Below are 24419 nucleotides of genomic sequence, written 5' to 3'. Positions count from 1 at the left end.
TCTGTGTGTGTGTGTGTGTGTGTGTGTGTGTGTGGCCTATGAACTTATCATAAGGGCAAATACACACACACACACACACACACACAAGTATATAGATGAGGTTCTCCATTTTTGTGAGGTGGGTTACATCTGTGTTTGTGTGAGGGATGGGTACCAGCAGCAGCACACTTAAAATTTCCCTGGAATTTTTTCTAGTTTAAATATATTATTTTGTAGGATCATGATATGGTTGTTTTATTCTATAGATCTATGGTTCTATTCAAATGACGAGAGTGAAAGACCAGCAGCGGTTAGTGTTCCGGGTTCATTCCCCATTGTGGGGTGTACAGCCGACGTGATTAATTGCTCTACTGAGGGCAGTGTGGTGGGTGGAGGAAGTGAGTCCCAGAAAAGCAGTTTTGTGATTCAGCAGCAGACCTGGTAGCTCTGGAGGGAGGAGGAACTAGTGCTAGACCAAATATTAGCCAGGAAATAATGCTAGGAGTCTATAGGTTAGAGAGAAGAGGGTATAGGGTAGGATTTTTATGGGTTCCATCTCATGTAGGAGTTGAGGGCAACGAGGGAGCAGATAGAGCGGCAAAAGATAGTCTGACAAGGGAAAGAGTGGATGTTGAGGTGTCATTTGGATTAGAAGAATGCAAAGGGAGGGGATGTACAACCAGTGGCAGAGGGAATGGGAGGAGGAGAGAAGAGGGAGGCATCTGTATAATATACAGTCATCAGTCACACAGTGAGGAGTAGGGGGCGGATGAGTAGGGCAAATTAAATAAAACTGACCAGATTAAGGCTGGGGCATTGTGGAATAGGGAGTGGACTGGCATTAGTAGGCAAGCATATAAATGGTAATTGTGAAGAGTGTGGGGTATTGGAAACAGTCCTCCGTGTGATGCTGCAGTGTCCACTTTATGCTGAGGAAAGAAGAGAACTTTTTGTGGAGTCAGCTAAATTGGGAGTTGAGACTTTCTCATTGAAAACAATACTAGGAGAATCAAAACACCAGAGTCAGATCGCTACGGGCCTGTGTCCGAGGATATAGATCATATATATATATATTTTTTTTTTGTTGCTATTTCCCGCCCACAAGTTTTGTAGTCTTAAGGTCCTTACACACCGGACGCGATGCGAAAAAGCGATGCGATCGCGTCAAAACCTTACAAACCGGACGCGATGCGAAACTTTTTTTTTTTTTACAAAAGATTCGCCTAAGTTTCAGAACGAAAAAAAACATGGATTCAACTTCATCCAGTGATGACGATGTGGTCCTCTACCTCCTCACTCGACAGAAGAAGAGGAGATTTTGGGTACATCCTGTATTACAAAGTCGAGAAAGAGAAGGAGAGTTCCATTGCCTCATAGAGGAGCTGAAGCTCTACCACGGCCGGTTCCGGACATATTTTCGGATGTCGGTGGGACAGTTTGAGGTCCTTCTGGGGATGTTATGTTACTTCGGTTAGTCTATTGCAGTGTCCGGGTAAAAAGCTACACACGGTGCCTCCCGTATTTTGACATTACGTTAGCCAAACCTGCTGACACTTTATCTTGCTACCAACTCTACTTCCAACAGTAAACTACATAAGCTTACAATCCTGATAGCCGAGTTGTTCGGCGATGCTGCTCCACACGTTGTCCTTAACGTCATTATCTGTGTACTGTTGATGTTCCTTATCATATAACACGGGGTTTTGCGACACACAAACAATTAACTGGTCCGCCATTTTCTATTTTTATATGGTTTTGTAAACTAATCTGGAATCACTTGCGGCACTCTTTGCTGTACCGTGCGTAGTGTACATTGTCGTAACGTCGTTCCACGCAATGTGATTGGTTGATGCGTTTATTCGCAGCGCGAAACTTCAGAAGTTTAAAAAAATATTTTTTCGTGCGAATTATTCGCGCGAAAAATACGCGTCCGGTGTGTAAGGACCTTAATTCTCCGACCGACAGTAACAGTAACATGATTTTAAAAAATAAATGTATAATTTTATAGATATTATACATAGATTTAATGCATGCCCCTTTATATTTGGCAACATTTTCTGAATCGTCATTAATTCATCTTGTTTCTATCAGTGATTCGGCGTGATCGGACAGTTCTGTAGCATTTAAAAATGTAAATGACGTCACACACAGAGAAATTTCCATTTCTGTAGCCAAAAGTACATTACCCTGTATGATACGGAAATGGTTCTTAAAGTGATAACTGTGGACCTTTGTTTAATTTGAAAGGTACAAAATCATTGCTGACAGCAAAGGGTACATTGTACTTTTAACAAGCTTGAGGTACAGGCAAATGATGCAACAAATCTGTGATCAATCTTGATTTAAATAGGGAGTTGGGTTTATTGAAATAAAATAGGCTACTGGTAAATTTCCATTCAATTATTGGTTGGTGTGGATAATTTTATGAGCTTTATTAATAACTTAGCTGCGTGTGCGTTTTAGTGATTTCAGCTAGTCTTTACATTGTATTGGTATTATGCAAATGATAATTGAATAGTTTAAATATATAATTTTGTAGGATCATGATATGGTTGTTTTATTCTATAGATCTATGCCGACGTGATTAATTGCTCTACTGAGGGCAGTGTGGTGGGTGGAGGAAGTGAGTCCCAGAAAAGCAGTTTTGTGCTCTGATTCAGCAGCAGACCTGGTAGCTCTGGAGGGAGGAGGAACTAGTGCTAGACCAAATATTAGCCAGGAAATAATGCTAGGAGTCTATAGGTTTGAGAGAAGAGGGTGTAGGGTAGGATTTTTTTGGGTTCCATCTCATGTAGGAGTTGAGGGCAACAAGGGACCGGCCTGGAGGGTAAGACCAGGGAGCACCACCCACAGCAGGGAACAGAAATGCACATGACGGAAGGTTAACTGAAAAACCTAATCAGAGCAGTGCAAATCCTCCTGCTCTTCAGTATTGACAGGAAGTATAAAAAATAAAAAAAGCATTCATTTTCCCAGCAGTAGTAGTAGCAGCAGCAGTAGTAGTAGTAGTAGCAGCAGCAGTAGTAGTAGTAGTAGCAGCAGTAGTAGTAGTAGTAGCAGTAGCAGTAGCAGTAGCAGTAGCAGTAGTAGTAGTAGCAGTAGTAGTAGCAGTAGTAATAGTAGTAGTAGCAGTAACAGCAGTAACAGGCTGCTCTTCCTGGCAATATCCAATATTTCAAATATACATGATACCCTCTGATACCTATGATATTCATTGTCTATAATACTACTGCATATGAAATGTTAAAATTAAAGACTTTACGTTTTTTACCTCTAAAGGAAATGATATATGAATATATGCTGAAAGTTCTTACTTTTTTATATCTCCATGGAATTTAATGTGATAAACTTGCTGAAGTACATGATTATATAGGGACTACTCTCTCTCTCTTTGAAATTATATATTACTTTTTCTTTGATATTTTCTTTGACTTATGCCCATTTTTAACACACCTCCATGCCTAGTGAAGGACTCATTTTGTGTTACTTGCTGCACAGTCTGTGTTAAAAAAGTCTCTCATTGCAACAAATACATTGTGTGTTTGTAATACAAATGGTAGTAATTCTGACACACAATGCATTAATAAAACCCCACAAAAGTAGTTACACGAAAAGCATGTTGGATATTAACACGTGCAAGGTCCGTTTTACAACTCAGAAGCGCACAGATATGCATCAATAAGAACAGAAACATTTTGCAGATAGAAAATTGATTTAATTGGTCACGTCTCTTACAATTTGTATTATTGGAGCTATTTAAAGTCATAATTAACACAACAAGAGCTGCCTCCAATAACTAATCTGGATAAATGGTAAATGGCAGGCATTTATATTGCGCCTTTATCCAAAGCTCTGCACAATTGATGCTTCTCCATTCACCCATTCATACACACACCGACGGCGATTGGCTGCCATGCAAGGCCCCGACCAGCTCATCAGGAGCATTTGGGGGTTGGGTGTCTTGCTCAGGGACACTTCGACACAGCCTGGGTGGGGGGTGGAACCGGCAACCCTCCGACTGCCAGATGATTGCTCTTACTGCCTGAGCCACGTCGCCCCTATAAAGAAAGCAAGCAGTGGACTAATCTGGGTTAAGAGAGCAGTGGACTAATCTGGATTAAGAGAGCAGTTGACTAATCTGGATTAAGAGAGCAGTGGACTAATCTGGATTAAGAGAGCAGTGGACTAATCTGGATTAAGAGAGCAGTGGACAAATCTGGATTAAGAGCAGTTGACTAATCTGGATTAAGAGAGCAGTGGACTAATCTGGATTAAGAGAGCAGTTGACTAATCTGGATTAAGAGAGCAGTGGACTAATCTGGATTAAGAGAGCAGTGGACTAATCTGGATTAAGAGAGCAGTGGACTAATCTGGATTAAGAGAGCAGTGGACTAATCTGGATTAAGAGAGCAGTGGACTAATCTGGATTAAGAGAGCAGTGGACTAATCTGTTTTAAGAGAGCAGTGGACTAATCTGGATTAAGAGAGCAGTTGACTAATCTGGATTAAGAGAGCAGTTGACTAATCTGGATTTTAAAAAGTGGATTCATCTGGAATAGGCCGGTGAAGGCAGGGATCACAGTCCAGGGAATAAGTAGAACTTCTTGCCCAAAGACGTTCTGTCTGTGACTGGCATCTGAAGTTTGGAACCGTCAAACTGATTTCTAACCTGTTGGAGAAATAAACATGGGTGTGTCACATTAAACCGCAATAACAATTTCTCCACTGTTGGCTGAATATTTATTAAAAGGTATAACGTTTCACTCAACCTGACCTTCTCCAGATAAACAGAACAACCATCTAATAATTTATTTCAGCATCTTTACTTTATTTCACATTAAACTGCAATCACAATTTCTCTACTGCAATTTAGCAGCTTCTATTAGATAAACACAAGTGCAAAGATCAGGGATGAAGGATTAATCCCAAGAGGCTAATGTGCAGCCCCATTGCACATGAAATAAGAACAGCAAATATACCGTAATGAGCATTAAACAAACAGCAGTATGTTTTTTAAACTGAGAGAATCAGACCTAAGTTTGGGCAGAGCTGGATTAGGGCTCCATCAGACAATGTGCTATTAATACTGGCCTTCCGGAACAGTTCCTCAATATGGTCCTTGTGGGCGTGTGTTTTGATGGTCTCCACAAGCTTCTGGATTAAAAAGGCTCCTTTCTCACGATCTCTGTAGGCCTTGGTGTCTGAGTGGAGACAATGCAGTCAGACCTTTTGATGATCATATTTATATACACACATACAATTTATTATAGACAGTACACATTTATTTGTTGCAAATGAAAAATGAGAAAGTTGTGCAACATATAAAGGTCATTTCTAACCCGTCTCCACTTTTGGGTTGAAATAACAATAATGAACCATATATTAAGCAGCTACTCAGTAATGAGTATAACTCTTACACATGTGACTCGTAGCTGTTCTGTCATATTCTGCTATATGGCCAACATAATATTTCCCAGTTGATTTCTGGAGTGTTGGATCTGAGGCCTACATTTGGGGAACCCCCAGGGACTCAGGAGGAATGGGGCTGCCTGTAAGATGGACGCCTACCAGGGGTGCAGGCCATGAGACAGGCAAAATCTCTCTCCTTGAGTTCCCTCCACATGCCGTCATCCTCCAGAGATTTGGGCGCGGAAGCACTGTCACTCACCCAGACTGTCCCGATTTCACCTAGAATAACACACATTTACACACACTTTCAGCTAGAATAACACACATTTACACACACTTTCAGCTAGAATAACACACATTTACACACACTTTCAGCAAGAATAACACACATTTACACACACTTTCAGCTAGAATAACACACATTTACACACTTTACAATAATACATTTGAGCACACACGTTCCTCTAGAATAACACATTCACACACACTTTCCTCTAGAATAACACATTCACACACACTTTCCTCTAGAATAACACATTCACACACACACACTTTCCTCTAGAATAACACATTCACACACACTTTCCTCTAGAATAACACATTCACACACACTTTCCTCTAGAATAACACATTCACACACAGCATACCCCCTCTGCACGCCTGGATCACAATGACTTTGGGTTTGTTGCGCAGCCCAGCACAGTTCTCTGTGTTGAGGTGTGTGAAGATATTGTCAATGAGGAAGAGGTTATTTTCCTGGGGGTGTTTAGGGTTATAGTGGATCCCGCAGATGGCATCCCTCTTTCCATGGGACATGATCACCACAAACGTGCTGTCCGACTCCAAATGGGCCTGATGCTGAGAGAACCTTTTGACAGCTTCATCGATGTCCTGCAAACACACAAATGCAGCTTACTGCACACATAACCAGGGACATCAGCGACCGCTTGCTACAGACCGTGACATCAGCGCGACTGAAGCCATACGCTTATTAGTTCTATTAGCTCAGGAACGTGGACTTGACCCATTTCTTGTCCAAAAAGGATGTTCTCGATAAAGACACAGTTCCCACCCTTCCCCAGTGAAGGTCTCAGCCACATGTCCTGTATGTAGATGCACTGTTAAATATGAGTGAATTATCAAAGTCCATATGAGTCCAATAGGTACCATATATATGCTGTCAGAGTCGATTTCACAAGGATCCTTTAGCTATGTGTCTCCTGTGTGTATCTTGTCAGCCAGGTGGCTGTGTCTCTCCTGTGTGTACCTGGGCAGACAGATCCCTGTGTGGCTCCACAGTGTAGCCCAGCGCTTCGAGTAGTTTCTCCATGTTTTCTTTATCTTTTTCGGCCCCGCGCCTCTCAGACAGGTGGTCAAACTTGACATTGTTGATGAGCAGAGCCATGCGCTTGCGCTGACCCTTCTCCTTCATGGGGTAAATCTGATGGAACAGGAAACCAGAACCGCCGTTAAGTTAAACTAGAGCAACCTGCACATCATCACTACACTGTTCATCACGCTGTGCTATCACCTACACAAGATCATCATGGTGTAAAAATAAATCTGAACCCTCAAAATCACCACCTGGTGTTGTTTTTTATTATTATTATTATTACAGTAGACACTAGAGGTGTGAATTGTCATTCCAGGGTCACATGTATTTTTGGATTTATTGGAAATAACTACATCAATTACAACAATATTTTTTTATTGTCTAATCTATGATTGAACTGGCTCAACAAGCCAGGGTAACTGGTTCACATGCAGTCTCCGGGAATTGGGGTTTACGAACCCTGATATACACAAGATAATAACAAAATAAAACATTTGCACTGGATTTTTAAGGTGGTCTAAAAGGCTGAGCAGGATTCCCCAGCTGCGGCCAGTCCTGACGAAGTTCACTGGGCCAGTGAGCTCATATCTCAGCCCCCTCCTTCTCCAGCAAGGCCTTCTTGAACTGTAGGGTGCAGGGGATGAGCACTGCGCTAGCCTCCTGCTGAGATGGCGAGCAGATCACCTCCTGCTGAGGGAGCGGGAGGGACAGCTCCGATGGGGCTGAAAACACACAGCAACACAGGCTTCAGCTACATACCAGAGCTACTCTCAGCAACCTGCACCTCCTCCTGCTGCACTGTAGTGTAATGGACCTGCACCTCCTCCTGCTGCACTGTAGTGTAATGGACCTGCACCTCCTCCTGCTGCACTGTAGTGTAATGAACCTGCACCTCCTGCTGCACTGTGTGTAATGAACCTGCACCTCCTCCTGCTTCACTGTAGTGTAATGAACCTGCACCTCCTGCTGCACTGTAGTGTAATGAACCTGCACCTCCTCCTGCTGCACTGTGTGTAATGAACCTGCACCTCCTGCTGCAATGTAGTGTAATGAGCCTGCACCTCCTGCTGCACTGTAGTGTAAAGAACCTGCACCTCCTACTGCTGCACTGTAGTGTAATGAACCTGCACCTCCTCCTGCTGCACTGTGTGTAATGAACCTGCACCTCCAGCTGCACTGTAGTGTAATGAGCCTGCACCTCCTGCTGCACTGTAGAGTAATGAACCTGCACCTCCTCTTGCTGCACTGTGTGTAATGAACCTGCACCTCCTGCTGCACTGTAGTGTAATGAACCTGCACCTCCTCCTGCTGCACTGTAGTGTAATGAACCTGCACCTCCTCCTGCTGCACTGTGTAATGAACCTGTGCCTCCTACTGCTGCACTGTAGTGTAATGAACCTTAACCTCCTGCTGCACTGTAGTGTAATGAACCTGCACCTCCTGCTGCACTGTGTGTAATGAACCTGCACCTCCTGCTGCACTGTAGTGTAATGGACCTGCATCTCCTGCTGCACTGTGTGTAATGAACCTGCACCTCCTGCTGCACTGTAGTGTAATGAACCTGCACCTCCTGCTACACTGTAGAGTAATGAACCTGCACCTCCTCCTGCTGCACTGTAGAGTAATGAACCTGCACCTCCTGCTGCACTGTAGTGTAATTAACCTGCACCTCCTGCTGCACTGCAGTGTAATGAACCTGCACCTCCTGCTGCACTGTGTGTAATGAACCTGCACCTCCTGCTGCACTGTAGTGTAAAGAACCTGCACCTCCTGCTGCACTATAGTGTAGTGTAATGAACCTGCACCTCCTGCTGCTATGCCAGTAATGTACTCTTTCATCTCACTTAACTTCACTCTCATTCTTAACTTTATCATCCTTAAACAACATATTTTCTGTTCCTCTACTTAACTATATTGATGTCCTTGTACAAAAAGTCACTTTAAAGTCTTAAAGTGCAAAATATTAGTTGGAATCCAATCATACTAGTCATCATTTTACAACAAGAAAATAATAATAATAATAATAATAATAATAATAATAAAAATACATTGCAACTCTTTTTAATCCATCATGTTTGCAAGTTGTCTTTTCAAATTTGTATTTTTTTTTTCAGTCGGCTAATCTGAATTGCCTTTAAGATTATGTTGTTATGTTGAATCGATAATTCGGGATTAACTGAGATGCGCTTGCTGCACGTCAGACGCAACACGGAGATCACCTGCTTCAGCACGCACTCACCTGGCGGTGCAGGTGGCGAGACCGGGCCCAGGTTCAGGAGCTCACACAGGTCAGGGTCTCGTTCCTTCAGCCGGGAGATGAATTTCTCACAGGCCTTCGGGCCTCCCTTTCGCATTTTATCCAAGAGGCATCGCGCCTTATCTGCTGTGCTTCTGTTATCGTTGATCAGAGCGTTCTTTTCTCCATCGTTCACAACCCCGTCCTGCAGAAGATCATCCAGCAGCTGCAAGAGCACATGGCTCGATACTCTCTCCACAAAGTCAACCCTCGCATCGAATAGCAGTTGATCTGTTCAAGTGCGAAGAAACAGACATTGTATTCAATTAATTTAAGTTATCAATAACCAATTGATAACTGGTCAATTGGTCAACTGGTCAAAATCAAAAAAATTGAAAATCAAATTCAAAACATTGGTGCCAGCCTTCCAAGCAGTTTAGGGGTCTTTCCCAGCTTACCTACAAAAAATCATCAGACCCTACACCCCTGCCAGACCTCATCGTTCAGCCTCCACAGGCCGCTTGGCACCTCCCCCTCTCCGAACCTCCACCTCACGCTCACGACTACTGTCTGTTCTGGCTCCACGGTGGTGGAATGAACTCCCCGTTGAGGTCAGAACTGTAGAATCTCTCCCCACCTTCAAGCGCAATCTGAAGACGCACCTCTTCAAGCAGCACCTCTCCCCATCCCTCCCTACCTCCCTGTGAACCTTAATTGTTGTCTTTGTGATTTACTTTGTGTTTCGGTATTTTTAGTTGGCTTGTTAAGCAGTGTTTAGATAGTTAAGTTTGGTCACCTTTGCTTTGTTGTTTGTTTGTTTATTTGTTTGTTAAAACAAAAATAAAAAATAAAAAATTAGGCCCTGGTCCTTACCTTTGTTGTACGGGTAGCAACTGAAATTGTACTTCCCTCCCTCTAGGGTCTTTCAGGGCACTTATCCCTGGTTATGGGTATGCACTTTGTTGTACGTCGCTCTGGATAAGAGCGTCTGCCAAATGCCAATAATGTAATAACCCTAAATAAACATCTCAATCAAAATTTGAACTGTTCTTTTCGATACGACTTGCTCGCTGTGTAAGACGTTGTTCAAAAAACAGGTACGACTGGCATAACCGTTCCTTGGTTTTTATATTAGTTAATCCCATCAGGAAATGTCCATTGTGAAGCCATATGACACATTTATTAGTTTTCCTCCGAAGTAGGTCTATATTCGTGCGAAAATGGAGACAGTGACGGCCCCGTTTTTCAGGTTTTTGGGAATATAGCTACACAGGAACGTTGCATTTATAGCCTACCGACACTGAAACTGAAAGCCGTAGCCCAAATCACACTGCAATTTTTCCAACTAAAAATCGGTATTAAAACTAATAGGACTGAGGCCCGAGGCGTCATGATAATTATGATATAATTATTCGCGTATCTACTGGTTATAATCCATTTCTGTAAAAAAAAAGATTTCCACGAGGATTCTATGCAACAAGTTATCTGTACGATCGAAACGTGACAATTGGCTGCGTAAAGGTTTCTTACCTGCCATTCCCTACAGAAGTCTACATATAAGAACTTGACTTAAATGGTCAATGGTGTATCTTACGAATTTGCAGTCCAAAGAATAGGGATTATATTTACGCAATGTAACAAATTCAGGAAAGTTCTGAGGTCTGTGCAACCCGCGAATGTAATACGATAGCTACTGCACATTTCAGGAAACTAGCGTCTTTAAGCTTTGATTGGCTCTGACTTCTGTGCTTGTTGGATGACATGGGAAAGTGTCATAATATGACATTACGTTACATTACATTAATGGCATTTGGCAGACGCTCTTATCCAGAGCGACGTACAACAAAGTGCATACCCATAACCAGGGATAAGTGTGCTGAAAGACCCTAGAGGGAAGTACAATTTCAACTGCTACCTGTACAACAAAGATAAGGACCAGGGCCTATTTGATTATTTTTTTTATTTTTTTTAACAAACAAATTAACAAACAACAAAGCAAAAGTGACCAAACACTTAATTAGCCAAACACTGCTTACCTAGCCAAACTAAAAATACTGATACACAAAAAAATAAATCACAGAACAACAACAATTAAGGTTCACAGGGAGGTAGGGAGGGACGGGGAGAGGTGCTGCTTGAAGAGGTGCGTCTTCAGTTTGCGCATGAAGGTGGGAAGAGATTCTAGTGCACTGTAGTTCTGACCTCAACGGGGAGTTTGTTCCACCTCCGTGGAGCCAGAACAGACAGTAGTCGTGAGCGTGAGGTGGAAGTTCGGAGAGGGGGAGGTGCCAAGCGGCCTGTGGAGGCTGAACGAAGAGGTCTGGCAGGGGTGTAGGGTCTGATGATTTTTTGTAGGTAAGCTGGGGAAGACCCCTTAACTGCTTGGAAGGCTAGCACCAATGTTTTGAATTTGATACGAGCCATGACAGGCAGCCAGTGGAGGGAAGTAAGCAGAGGGGTGATATGTGAATATTTGGGAAGGTTGAAGACCAGACGAGCAGCTGCATTCTAAATAAGTTGGAGGGGTCTGATGGCGGATGCTGGGAGGCCAGCCAAGAGGGAATTGCAGTAGTCCAGGCGGGATAGAACCATCGCTTGGACCAGGAGCTGGGTCGAGAAAGGGGCGGATTCTCCGTATGTTGTATAGGAAGAACCTGCATGACCGGGTCACCGCCACAATGTTCTCGGAGAGGGACAGTCTGCTGTCCATCACCACGCCGAGGTTCCTTGCACTGGGTGATGGCGTAATTGTGGTATCCCCGAGGGAAATGGAGAGATCCAGATGGGGAGAGGTATTAGCAGGGATGAATATCATTTCAGTCTTACCTGGGTTGAGATGGTGGTTGTCCATCCAGCTCTGGATGTCACTCAGGCAAGCAGAGATACGGGCTGAAACCTGTGTATCAGATGGTGGGAACGAGATGAAGAGTTGGCCGTCGTCCGCATAGCAGTGGTAGGATAGCCCATGTGCAGTGATCACAGGGCCAAGGGAACGAGTGTAAAGAGGAAAAAGAAGTGGACCTAGGACTGAGCCCTGGGGAACTCCTGTGGCAAGGGGCCGAGGTGTCGATACCGTACCAGCCCAGACAACCTGGAAGGAGCAACCAGAGAGGTAGGACTCAATCCAGTCCAGGGCTGTGCCACAGATGCCCGTTGCTGACAGGGCGGACAGGAGGATGGAGTGATCCACAGTGTTGAAGGCAGCAGAGAGATCTAGAAGAATGAGGACAGAGGAGAGGGAGGCTGCTCGTGTGGCATGGAGTGACCTACTGACGGAGAGGAGCGCGGCCTCTGTCGAGTGGCCAGATCTGAAGCCAGACTGATCTAGCAGGTTGTTGTTAGAAAAGAAAGAAGAAAGTTGAGTAGAAGCAGCTCATTCTATGGTTTTAGAAAGAAAAGGAAGAAGAGATACCGGGCGGTAGTTCTGGATGATGGAGGGATCCAGATTTGGCTTTTTTAGCAGCGGAGTGATGTGGGCCCTCTTGGAGGATGCTGGAAAACAGCCAGAAGACAGGGAGGAGTTGACAAGGGAGGTGACAAATGGGAGAATGTCAGGTGTGATAGTCTGGAGAAGAGAAGAGGGGATAGGGTCAAGGGCACAGGTTGTAGGGCGGTGAGAGAGCAGGAGTTGAGAAACATCTGAGTCTGCAAGGGGGGAGAAAGTGGAAAAGGAAGGGATGGGCCTAGAGGGGGGGAAGGGCACAGAGAGGGGGGCGGTGGTTGTAAAGGAACTGCGGATGTCCGTGACCTTCTCATCAAAAAAATCAGCAAAGTCATCAGCAGCAAAGGAGGACTGTGGTGGAGGAGGCGGTGTGTTGAGGAGAGAGGAGAAAATATAGAACAGTTTCTGGGGGTTAGAAGTGGAGTTCTGAGTTTCTGAGTTTGTGTTTGATAGTATTTTTTGATGGTATTTCGGACATTGGTCCGAAGCTTCAAAATGTTTTAGCGACATAATGAAGCACCATACACACTGGGCACCGTATTAGCTAGCTAGCAACCCCTGACACAGACAGGCGAATCAAACTGAAGTAAGTTATGTTAGCCATCTATCTAGCTCTAGTTAATAACAACTTTAATTTAGCCTACATTGCTCAACCTAGCTCAATTTTCATTTTCCGATTCGTATTACATTTGGCTACAAAAAAAAGAAAAAAAGAAATTAAAACATTGAAATAGGGTGTCTCAGTGGCGCAGCCTGTAGAGCACTAAACCGCATGCTCATTCCTTCGCGCTCGTCAACGGATAGTTAAGCTTAACTTCCCTTAACTTTTCCCATTCATTCTCAACGGTACTTCTTAACACTACGGATGCAATATATTCTTGGCCACACGTTGATATCGCGTCGCTAAACGAATGACGTCTTTTCAGTGCGGATTCCTTAACTATACGAAATCGCCTGGCGCGAATCATTTCCATGGGCGCCGACGCACGTTTCAGTAAGTCTATCTAAATAATTATTTTACTACTAACGGTTCCTTGAATGATATTGATGTTGTTGAGGTATTCCCACAATATTTTCAAGAAAATTGCCCGTAGTTTAATCAGTTACAGTTATCAGTTAATGTATTATTATTTTGAATGTCCAAATTGTCAGTTTTTTTATGTGGGAAAATTACAGGTAAATGGGATAATGTCTCTGCATGTCTGTTTCTCGGCGTCGTAGCCAGCTACATTAAATGCTATCACATTAGGGTGTAAAATATCACCGTCATTAATAGTATTGGCAATTTGTATCAACGTTTGATTCACTGTGCCATGACGGCTGAGACATAAAATTATTATTATTGTTACTCTTATTTCACTGCTATTGTAAAAGCAATAAGTAGCGCCAATGCCAATTGTTTATGTCATAGGCCTAACTTACTGTCATTCAGACATCTTATTTTGGTATATATTCCTTTATTTACCATTAATATATTATTGTTGTTGTTGTTACCTTGGCCATATTATGTAGTTGCCCAGGTAAGTAATTAAATAATAGAGCAGTTTCCACAATAATTATATAATACAATATTTACACCCATGTTACCTTAAATTATATGAATGTACAGTACATTTGTCTTTATTTAGTACAATAATGACTGTAATCCCAGGCATTACAGTATAATTAGGCACACAGTATAATTAGTACAGGTCTCTTGGTTAGTTTCATCCTAACTATATCTCCAGATTTTCTCCCAGGTAGGCTACATATGTGCTTCCAAAGAGGTCTGTGAAGTCCTTGGCAAAATCAGAACAATACCAGTACTTAACACCAGTCCTGAGAAGCTTCAGGAGACCCAGCAGCTGTGGCAGCATCTGGAATTGTAATATGCAATGCCCTCCATAATGCTTGGGACAAAAACATTAATTTAGCTCAGTACACCACAATTTTATATTCATAAACAAACGATTCAAGGTGCAAGTTCTCATCTTTTATTAATGGGTATTTTAACGTGTTGTGAAGGCTCTGAAGGGGCGACATTGGTTTAGGTGGTAAGAGCAGTTGATCTCATTGGCTCAGGCGGTAAGAGCAGCCGTCTCATTGGCTCAGGAGGTAAGAGCAGTCGTCTCATTGGCTCAGGCGGTAAGAGCAGTTGTCTCATTGGCTCAGGCGGTAAGAGCAGTCGTCTCATTGGCTTAGGCGGTAGGGGCAGTCGTCTCATAGGCTCAGGCGGTAAAGCAGTTGTCTCATTGGCTCAGGCGGTTAGAGCAGTCGTCTCATTGGCTCAGGCGGTTAGAGCAGCTGTCTCATTGGCTTAGGCGGTTAGAGCAGCCGTCTCATTGGCTAAGGTGATAAAAGCAGCCGTCTCATTGGCTCAGGCGATAAGAGCAGTCGTCTCATTGGCTCAGGTGGCAAGAGCCGTCGTCTCATTGGCTTAGGCGGTAGGGGCAGTCGTCTCATAGGCTCAGGCGGTAAAGCAGTTGTCTCATTGGCTCAGGCGGTTAGAGCAGTCGTCTCATTGGCTCAGGCGGTTAGAGCAGCTGTCTCATTGGCTTAGGCGGTTAGAGCAGCCGTCTCATTGGCTAAGGCGATAAAAGTAGCCGTCTCATTGGCTCAGGCGATAAGAGCAGTCGTCTCATTGGCTCAGGTGGCAAGAGCCGTCGTCTCATTGGCTCAGGTGGTAAAAGCAGTCGTCTCATTGGCTCAGGCGGTAAGAGCAGTTGTCTCATTGTCTCAGGCGGTTAGAGCAGCCGTCTCATTAGCTCAGGAGGTAAGAGCAGTCATCTCATTGGCTCAGGCGGCAAGAGCAGTCGTCTCATTGGCTCAGGCGGTAAGAGCAGTCGTCTCATTGGCTTAGGCGGTAGGGGCAGTCGTCTCATTGGCTCAGGCGGTAAAGCAGTCGTCTCATTGGCTCAGGCGGTAAGAGCAGTTGTCTCATTGGCTCAGGCGGTAAGAGCAGTTGTCTCATTGGCTCAGATGGTTAGAGCAGCCGTCATTGGCTCAGGCGGCAAGAGCAGTCATCTCATTGGCTCAGGCGGTTAGAGCAGTCGTCTCATTGGCTCAGGCAGTTAGAGCAGCCGTCTCATTGGCTTAGGCGGTTAGAGCAACCGTCTCATTGGCTAAGGCGATAAAAGCAGCCATCTCATTGGCTCAGGCGATAAGAGCAGTCGTCTCTGGCTCAGGTGGCAAGAGCAGTCATCTCATTGGCTCAGGCAGTTACAGCAACCATCTCATTGGCTCTGGCGATAAGAGCCAATGATTTGATCCCGCCCTGGGTGTGTGGAATTGTCCCTCGTAGTAGTAGTCGTAGTAGTAGCAGTAGTAGTCGTAACAGTAGTAGTAGTAGCAGCAGTAGTAGTAGCAGTAGTAGTAGTAGCAGTAGTAGCAGTAGTAGTAGCAGTAGTAGCAGTAGTAGTAGTAGCAGTAGTAGCAGTAGTAGTAGCAGTAGTAGCAGTAGTAGTAGCAGTAACAGTAGTAGTAGTAGCAGTAGCAGCAGTAACAGGCTCTTCTGCCTGGCAGTGCTGTCTGCTGTGCTTTGACGCACACGCCCCTTCTAGCAAATATAACACAGCAGGAATAAGATATTTTATCTAAATTAGTTATATCTTTTGACAACAATATCCAATATTTCAAATACACGATAACCTGATACCTATGATATTCATTTTAAATGTCTATAATACTACTGCATATGAAAGACTTTATGTTTTTTACCTCTAAAGCAAATGATATATGAATATATGCTGAAAGTTCTTACTTTTTTATATCTCCATGGAATTGAATGTGATAAAGTTGCTGAAGTACATGATTATATAGGGACTACTCTCTCTCTCTTTGAAATTATATATTATTTTTTCTTTGACATATGCCCGTTTTTAACACACCTCCATGCCTAGTGAAGGACTAATTTTGTGTTACTTGCTGCACAGTCTGTGTGGCTCTCTTTGCAACAAATACATTGTATGTTTGTAATACAAAAGGTGGCAATTCTGACACACAATGCATTTTTAAAAAACCCACAAAAGTAGTTACACGAAAAGCAAGTTGGATATTGACACGTGTAAGGTCTGTTTTACAACTCAGAAGCGCACAGATATGCCTCAATAAGAACAGAAACATTTTGCAGATAGAAAATAGATTTTATTGGACACGTCTCTTAAAATTTGTTTTATTGGAGTCATTATATATATGTCATAATTAACACAACAAGAGCTGCCTCCAATAACTAATCTGGATGAAGAAAGCAAGCAGTGGACTAATCTGGATTAACAGAGCAAGCAGTGGACTAATCTGGGTTAAGAGAGCAGTGGACTAATCTGGATTAAGAGAGCAAGCAGTGGACTAATCTGGATTAACAGAGCAAGCAGTGGACTAATCTGGATTAAGAGAGCAAGCAGTGGACTAATCTGGATTAAGAGAGCAGTGGACTAATCTGGATTAAGAGAGCAAGCAGTGGACTAATCTGGATTAACAGAGCAAGCAGTGGACTAATCTGTTTTAAGAGAGCAGTGGACTAATCTGGATTAACAGAGCAAGCAGTGGACTAATCTGGATTAAGAGAGCAGTGGACTAATCTGGATTAAGAGAGCAAGCAGTGGACTAATCTGGATTAACAGAGCAAGCAGTGGACTAATCTGGGTTAAGAGAGCAGTGGACTAATCTGGATTAAGAGAGCAAGCAGTGGACTAATCTGGATTAACAGAGCAAGCAGTGGACTAATCTGGATTAAGAGAGCAAGCAGTGCACTAATCTAGGTTAAGAGAGCGGTGGACTAATCTGGGTTAACAGAGCAAGCAGTGGACTAATCTGGATTAACAGAGCAAGCAGTGGACTAATCTGGATTAAGAGAGCAGTGGACTAATCTGGATTAAGAGAGCAAGCAGTGGACTAATCTGGATTAACAGAGCAAGCAGTGGACTAATCTGTTTTAAGAGAGCAGTGGACTAATCTGGATTAACAGAGCAGTGGACTAATCTGGATTAACGGAGCAAGCAGTGGACTAATCTGGTTTAAGAGAGCAGTGGACTAATCTGGTTTAAGAGAGCAGTGGACTAATCTGGTTTAAGAGAGCAGTGGACTAATCTCGATTAAGAGAGCAGTGGACTGATCTGGATTAACAGAGCAAGCAGTGGACTAATCTGGATTAAGAGAGCAGTGGACTGATCTGGATTAACAGAGCAAGCAGTGGACTAATCTGGATTAAGAGAGCAGTGGACTAATCTGGTTTAAGAGAGCAGTGGACTAATCTGGATTAACAGAGCAAGCAGTGGACTGATCTGGATTAACAGAGCAAGCAGTGGACTAATCTGAATTAAGAGAGCAGTGGACTAATCTGGTTTAAGAGAGCAGTAGACTAATCTGGATTAACAGAGCAAGCAGGGGACTAATCTGGATTAAGAGAGCAGTGGACTAATCTGGTTTAAGAGGGCAGTGGACTAATCTGGATTAACAGAGCAAGCAGTGGACTAATCTGGTTTAAGAGAGCAGTGGACTAATCTGGATTAACAGAGCAGTTGACTAATCTGGATTTTAAATGTGGGTTCATCTGGAATAGGCCGGTGAAGGCAGGGATCACAGTCCAGGGAATAAATAGAACTTCTTGACCAAAGACGTTCTGTCTGTGACTGGCATCTGATCTTCGGAACCGTCAAATTGATACCTAACCTGTTGGAGAAATAAACATGGATGTGTCACATTAAACCCCAATAACAATTTCTCCACTGTTGGCTGAATATTTATTAAAAGGTATAACGTTTCACTCAACCTGACCTTCTCCAGATAAACAGAACAACCATCTAATAATTTATTTCAGCATCTTTACTTTATTTCACATTAAACGGCAATAACAATTTCTCTACTGCAATTTAGCAGCTTCTATTAGATAAACACAAGTGCAAAGATCAGGGATGAAGGATTAATCCCAAGAGGCTAATGTGCAGCCCCATTGCACATGAAATAAGAACAGTAAATCTACCGTAATGAGCATTAAACAAACAGCAGCATGTTCTTTAAACTGGCCTAAGGGCTAGTTTGGGCAGAGCTGGATTAGGGCTCCATCAGACAATGTGCTATTAATACTGGCCTTCCGGAACAGTTCCTCAATATGGTCCTTGTGGGCGTATGTATTGATGGTCTCCACAAGCTTCTGGATTAAAAAGGCTCCTTTCTCAGGATGTCTGTAGGACACGGTGTCTGAGTGGAGACAATGCAGTCAGACCTTTTGATGATCATATTTATTTATCACACACACACACACGGGGCTGCCTGTAAGATGGACACCTACCAGGGGTGCAGGCCATGAGACAGGCAAAATCTCTCTCCTTGATTTCTCTCCGCTTGCCGTCATCCTCCTGAGATTTGGGTGCGGAGGCACTGTCACTCACCAAGACGGTCCCGCTTTCACCTAGAATAACACACATTTACACACACTTTCAGCTAGAATAACACATATTTACACATGCCCACTTTCCTCTAGAATAACACATTCACACACACTTTACTCGAGAATAACACACATTTACACACAGTTTACAATAACACATCCACACACATCATACCCCCTCTGCACGCCTGGATCACAATGACTTTGGGTTTGTTGCGCAGCCCAGCACAGTTCTCTGTGTTGAGGTGTGTGAAGATGTTGTCAATGAGGAAGAGGTTATTTTGCTGGGGGTGTTTAGGGTTATAGTGGATCCCGCTGATGGCATCCCTCTTTCCATGGGACATGATCACCACAAACGTGCTGTCCGACTCCAAATGGGCCTGATGCTGAGAGAACCCTTTGACAGCTTCATTGATGTCCTGCAAACACACAAATGCAGCTTACTGCACACATAACCAGGGACATCAGCGACCGCTTGCTACAGACCGTGACATCAGCCCGACTGAAGCCATACGCTTCTTAGTTCTATAAGTTCAGGAACGTGGACTTGACCCATTTCTTCTCCAAAAGGGATGTTCTCGATAAAGACACAGTTCCCACCCTTCCCCAGTGAAGTTCTCAGCCACATGTCCTGTATGTAGATGCACTGTGAAATATGAGTGAATTATCAAAGTCCATATGAGTCCAATAGGTACCATATATATGCTGTAAGAGGCGATTTCACAAGGATCCTTTAGCTATGTGTCTCCTGTGTGTATCTTGTCAGCCAGGCGGCTGTGTCTCTCCTGTGTGTACCTTGGCAGACAGATCCCTGTGTGTCTCCACAGTGTAGTCCAGCGCTTTGAGTAGTTTCTCCATGTTCTCTACATCTTTTTCGGCCCCGCTCCTCTCAGACAGGTGGTCAAACTTGACATTGTTGATGAGCAGAGCCATGCGCTTGCGCTGACCCTTCTCCTTCATGGGGTAAAGCTGATGGAACAGGAAACCAGAACCGCCATTAAGTTAAACAAGAGCAACCTGCACATCATCACTACACTGTTCATCACGCTGTGCCATCACCTACACAAGATCATCATGGTGTAAAAATATATCTGAACCCTCAAAATCACCAGCTGGTGTTGTTTATTATTATTATTATTATTATTATTATTATTATTACAGTTGACACCAGAGGTGTGAATCGTCATTCCAGGGTCACATGTATTTTTGGATTTATTGGAAATAACTACATCAATTACAACAATATTTTTTTTTCATAATCTGAAATTTTAACATTAACTTGCTCAACTTCCTCAGGTAAAATATTTTCTTGTGGTCTAATCTATGATTGAACTGGCTAGTTAGCTCAACAAGACTGGTTCACATGCAGTCTCTGGGAATTGGGGTTTACGAACCCTGATATACACAAGATAACAACAAAATAAAACGTTTGCACTGGATTTTTAAGGTGGTCTAAAAGGCTGAGCAGGATTCCCCAGCTGCGGCCAGTCCTGAGGAAGTTCACTGGGCCAGTGAGCTCATACCTCAGCCCCCTCCTTCTCCAGCAGGGCCTTCTTGAACTGTGGGGTGCAGGGGATGAGCACTGCGCTAGCCTCCTGCTGAGATGGCGAGCAGGTCACCTCCTGCTGAGGGAGCGGGAGGGACAGCTCCGATGGGGCTGAAAACACACAGCAACACAGGCTTCAGCTACATACCAGAGCGACTCTCAGCAACCTGCACCTCCTCCTGCTGCACTGTAGTGTAATGAACCTGCACCTCCTCCTGCTGCACTGTAGTGTAATGAACCTGCACCTCCTCCTGCTGCACGGTGTGTAATGAACCTGCACCTCCTGCTCCACTGTAGTGTAATGAACCTCCTCCTGCTGCACTGTGTGTAATGAACCTGCACCTCCTGCTGCACTTTGTAATGAACCTGCACCTCCTGCTGAACTGTAGAGTAATTAACCTGCACCTCCTGCTGCACTGTAGAGTAACAAACCTGCACCTCCTCCTGCTGCACTGTGTAATGAACCTGCACCTCCTGCTGAACTGTACAGTAATTAACCTGCACCTCCTGCTGCACTGTAGAGTAACAAACCTGCACCTCCTGCTGCACTGTGCAATGAACGTGCACCTCCTCCTGCTGCACTGTAGTGTAATGAACCTGCACCTCCTGCTGCACTGTGTGTAATGAACCTGCACCTCCTGCTGCTGAACTGTAGTGTAATGAACCTGCACCTCCTCCTGCTGCACTGTAGTGTAATGAACCTGCACCTCCTGCTGCACTGTAGTGCAATTAACCTGCACCTCCTGCTGCACTGTAGTGTAATGAACCTGCACCTCCTCCTGCTGCACTGTTGTGTAATGAACCTGCACCTCCTGTTGCACTGTAGAGTAATGAACCTGCACCTCCTCCTGCTGCACTGTAGTGTAATGAACCTGCACCTCCTGCTGCACTGTAGTGTAATGAACCTGCACCTCCTGCTGCTATGCCTGTAATGTACTCTTTCATCTCACTTAACTCTCATTCTTAACTTTATCATCCTTAAACAACATATTTTCTGTTCCTCTACTTAACTATATTGATGTCCTTGTACAAAAAGTCACTTTAAAGTCTTAAAGTGCAAAATATTAGTTGGAATCCAATCATACTAGTAATCATTTTACAACAAGAACATAATAATAATAATTATAATAATAATCATAATCATAATGATAATCATACATTGCAATTCATTTTAATCCATCATGTTTGCAAGTTTTCAAATTTGTATTTTTTTCAGTCGGCTAATCTGAATTGCCTTTAAGATTATGTTGTTATGTTGAATCGATAATTCGGGATTAACTGAGATGCGCTTGCTGCACGTCAGACGCAACACGGAGATCACCTGCCTCAGCACGCACTCACCTTGCGGTGCAGGTGGCGAGACCGGGCCCAGGTTCAGGAGCTCACACAGGTCAGGGTCTCGTTCCTGCAGCCGGGAGATGAATTTCCCACTAGCCTTCGGGCCTCGCTTTCGCACTTTATCCAAGAGGCATCGCGCCTTATCTGCTGTGCTTTTGTTCTCCTCGATCACAGCGTCCTTTTCTCCGTCGTTCAGAACCCTGTCCTGCAAAAGGTCATCCAGCAGCTGCAAGAGCACATGGCTCGATACTCTCTCCACCAACTCCTTCCTCGCATCGAATAGCAGTTTATCTGTTCAAGCGCGAAGAAACAGACATTGTATTCAATTCATTTAAGTTATCAATAACCCTAAATAAACATCTAAATCAAAATTTTAACTGTTCTTTTCGATACGACTTGCTCGCTATGTAAGACGTTGTTCAAAAAACAGGTACGATTGGCATAACCGGTTCCTTGGTTTTTATATTAGCTAATCCCATCAGGAAATGTCCATTGTGACGCCATATGACACATTTATTAGTTTTCCTCCGAATTAGGTCTATATTCGTGCGAAAAATGAGATAGCGACGGCACCATTTTTCAGGTTTTTGGGAATATAGCTACACAGGAACGTTACATTTATAGCCTATCGATACTGAAACTGAAAGCCGTAAGCCACACTGCAATTTTTCAACTAAAAATCGGTATTAAAACGAATAGGATTGAGGCCCGAGGCGTCATGATAATTATTCGCATGTCTACTAGTTATAATCCATTTCTGTAAAAAATAAAAGATTTCCACTTGGATTCTATGCAACAAGTTTTCTGTACGATCGAAACGTGACAATTGGCTGCGTAAAGGTTACGTTGAATATTTTCTTACCTGCCATTCCCTACAGTAGTCTCCGTAGAAGAACTTGACTTCAATGGTCAATGGTGTATTTTACGAATTTGCAGTCCGAACTGCAAATTATATAAATTATATTTACGCAATGTAACAAATTCAGGAAAGTTCTGAGGTCTGTGCAACCCGCGAATGTAATATGATAGCTACTGCACATTTCAGGAAACTAGCGTCTTTAAGCTTTGATTGGCTCTGACTTCTGCGCTTGGTGGATGACATGGGAAAGTGCCATAATATGACATTACGTTACATTACATTAATGGCATTTGGCAGACGCTCTTATCCAGAGCGACGTACAACAAAGTGCATACCCATAACCAGGGATAAGTGTGCTGAAAGACCCTAGAGGGAAGTACAATTTCAACTGCTACCTGTACAACAAAGATAAGGACCAGGGCCTATTTGATTATTTTATTTTATTTTTTTAACAAACAAATTAACAAACAACAAAGCAAAAGTGACCAAACACTTAATTAGCCAAACAGTGCTTACCTAGCCAAACTAAAAATACTGATACACAAAAAAGTAAATCACTGAACAACAACAATTAAGGTTCACAGGGAGGTAGGGAGGGACGGGAAGAGGTGCTGCTTGAAGAGGTGCGTCTTCAGTTTGCGCTTGAAGGTGGGAAGAGATTCTAGTGCACTGTAGTTCTGACCTCAACGGGGAGTTTGTTCCACCTCCGTGGAGCCAGAACAGACAGTAGTCGTGAGCGTGAGGTGGAAGTTCGGAGAGGGGGAGGTGCCAAGCGGCCTGTGGAGGCTGAACGAAGAGGTCTGGCAGGGGTGTAGGGTCTGATGATTTTTTGTAGGTAAGCTGGGGAAGACCCCTTAACTGCTTGGAAGGCTAGCACCAATGTTTTTAATTTGATACGAGCCATGACAGGCAGCCAGTGGAGGGAAGTAAGCAGAGGGGTGATATGTGAGTATTTGGGAAGGTTGAAGACCAGACGAGCAGCTGCATTCTGAATAAGTTGGAGGGGTCTGATGGCAGATGCTGGGAGGCCAGCCAAGAGGGAATTGCAGTAGTCCAGGTGGGACAGAACCATCGCTTGGACCAGGAGCTGGGTCGAGAAAGTTGTATAGGAAGAACCTGCGTGACCGGGTCACCGCCACAATGTTCTCGGAGAGGGACAGTCTGCTGTCCATCACCACGCCGAGGTTCCTTGCATTGGGTGATGGCGGAATTGTGGTATCCCCGAGGGAAATGGAGAGATCCAGATGGGGAGAGGTATTAGCAGGGATGAATATCATTTCAGTCTTACCTGGGTTGAGATGGTGGTTGTCCATCCAGCTCTGGATGTCACTCAGGCAAGCAGAGATATGGGCTGAAACCTGTGTATCAGATGGTGGGAACGAGATGAAGAGTTGGGCGTCGTCCGCATAGCAGTGGTAGGATAGCCCATGTGCAGTGATCACAGGGCCAAGGGAACGAGTGTAAAGAGGAAAAAGAAGTGGACCTAGGACTGAGCCCTGGGGAACTCCTGTGGCAAGGGGCCAAGGTGTCGATACCGTACCAGCCCAGACAACCTGGAAGGAGCGACCAGAGAGGTAGGACTCAATCCATCCAGGGCTGTGCCACAGATGCCCGTTGCTGACAGGGCGGACAGGAGGATGGAGTGATCCACAGTGTTGAAGGCAGCAGAGAGATCTAGAAGAATGAGGACAGAGGAGAGGGAGGCTGCTCGTGTGGCATGGAGTGACTCACTGACGGAGAGGAGCGCGGCCTCTGTCGAGTGGCCAGATCTGAAGCCAGACTGATGGGGGTCTAGCAGGTTGTTGTTAGAAAAGAAAGAAGAAAGTTGAGTAGAAGCGGCTCATTCTATGGTTTTAGAAAGAAAAGGAAGAAGAGATACTGGGCGGTAGTTCTGGATGATGGAGGGATCCAGA

At 44.1% G+C, this 24419-nt stretch overlaps 1 protein-coding gene across 2 annotated transcripts; it reads right to left on the bottom strand.

The window, feature by feature from the left end:
• Nucleotides 1-3682: 3682 nt before the first annotated feature.
• LOC133107844 (caspase a-like) lies at nt 3683-22677 on the bottom strand. Of its 2 annotated transcripts, XM_061217088.1 has the most exons (9): nt 22510-22677; nt 21651-21938; nt 20287-20420; nt 6656-6829; nt 6036-6279; nt 5548-5667; nt 5071-5180; nt 4588-4648; nt 3683-4037 (listed from the first exon to the last, which is right to left on the bottom strand). In XM_061217088.1, the coding sequence occupies exons 1-9, from the start codon at nt 22514-22516 to the stop codon at nt 4015-4017; spliced, it is 1161 nt and encodes a 386-aa protein (XP_061073072.1). In that variant the 5' UTR covers nt 22517-22677; the 3' UTR covers nt 3683-4014. The 2 variants fall into 2 exon arrangements, with proteins under 2 accessions (XP_061073072.1, XP_061073071.1); XM_061217087.1 differs by having other exon boundaries at nt 3683-4648.
• Between the last annotated feature and the right edge of the window lie 1742 nt (nt 22678-24419).

This window comes from Conger conger, chromosome 13, assembly GCF_963514075.1.
Source record: "Conger conger chromosome 13, fConCon1.1, whole genome shotgun sequence".
NCBI classification, from domain to species: Eukaryota; Metazoa; Chordata; class Actinopteri; order Anguilliformes; family Congridae; genus Conger; species Conger conger.
This window is presented reverse-complemented; position numbering and strand designations above follow the sequence as displayed.

Bases quoted from the DNA above. Each gene is read 5' to 3' on its own strand.
- LOC133107844 (XM_061217087.1), bottom strand. The intron at 6,830-20,286 runs GTATGAGCTCAC...CTGTTCCATCAG, and splicing joins TGGAGAAGGAGGGGGCTGAG to ATTTACCCCATGAAGGAGAA. The intron at 5,181-5,547 runs GTAGGCGTCCAT...GTCTCCACTCAG, and splicing joins TCTCATGGCCTGCACCCCTG to ACACCAAGGCCTACAGAGAT.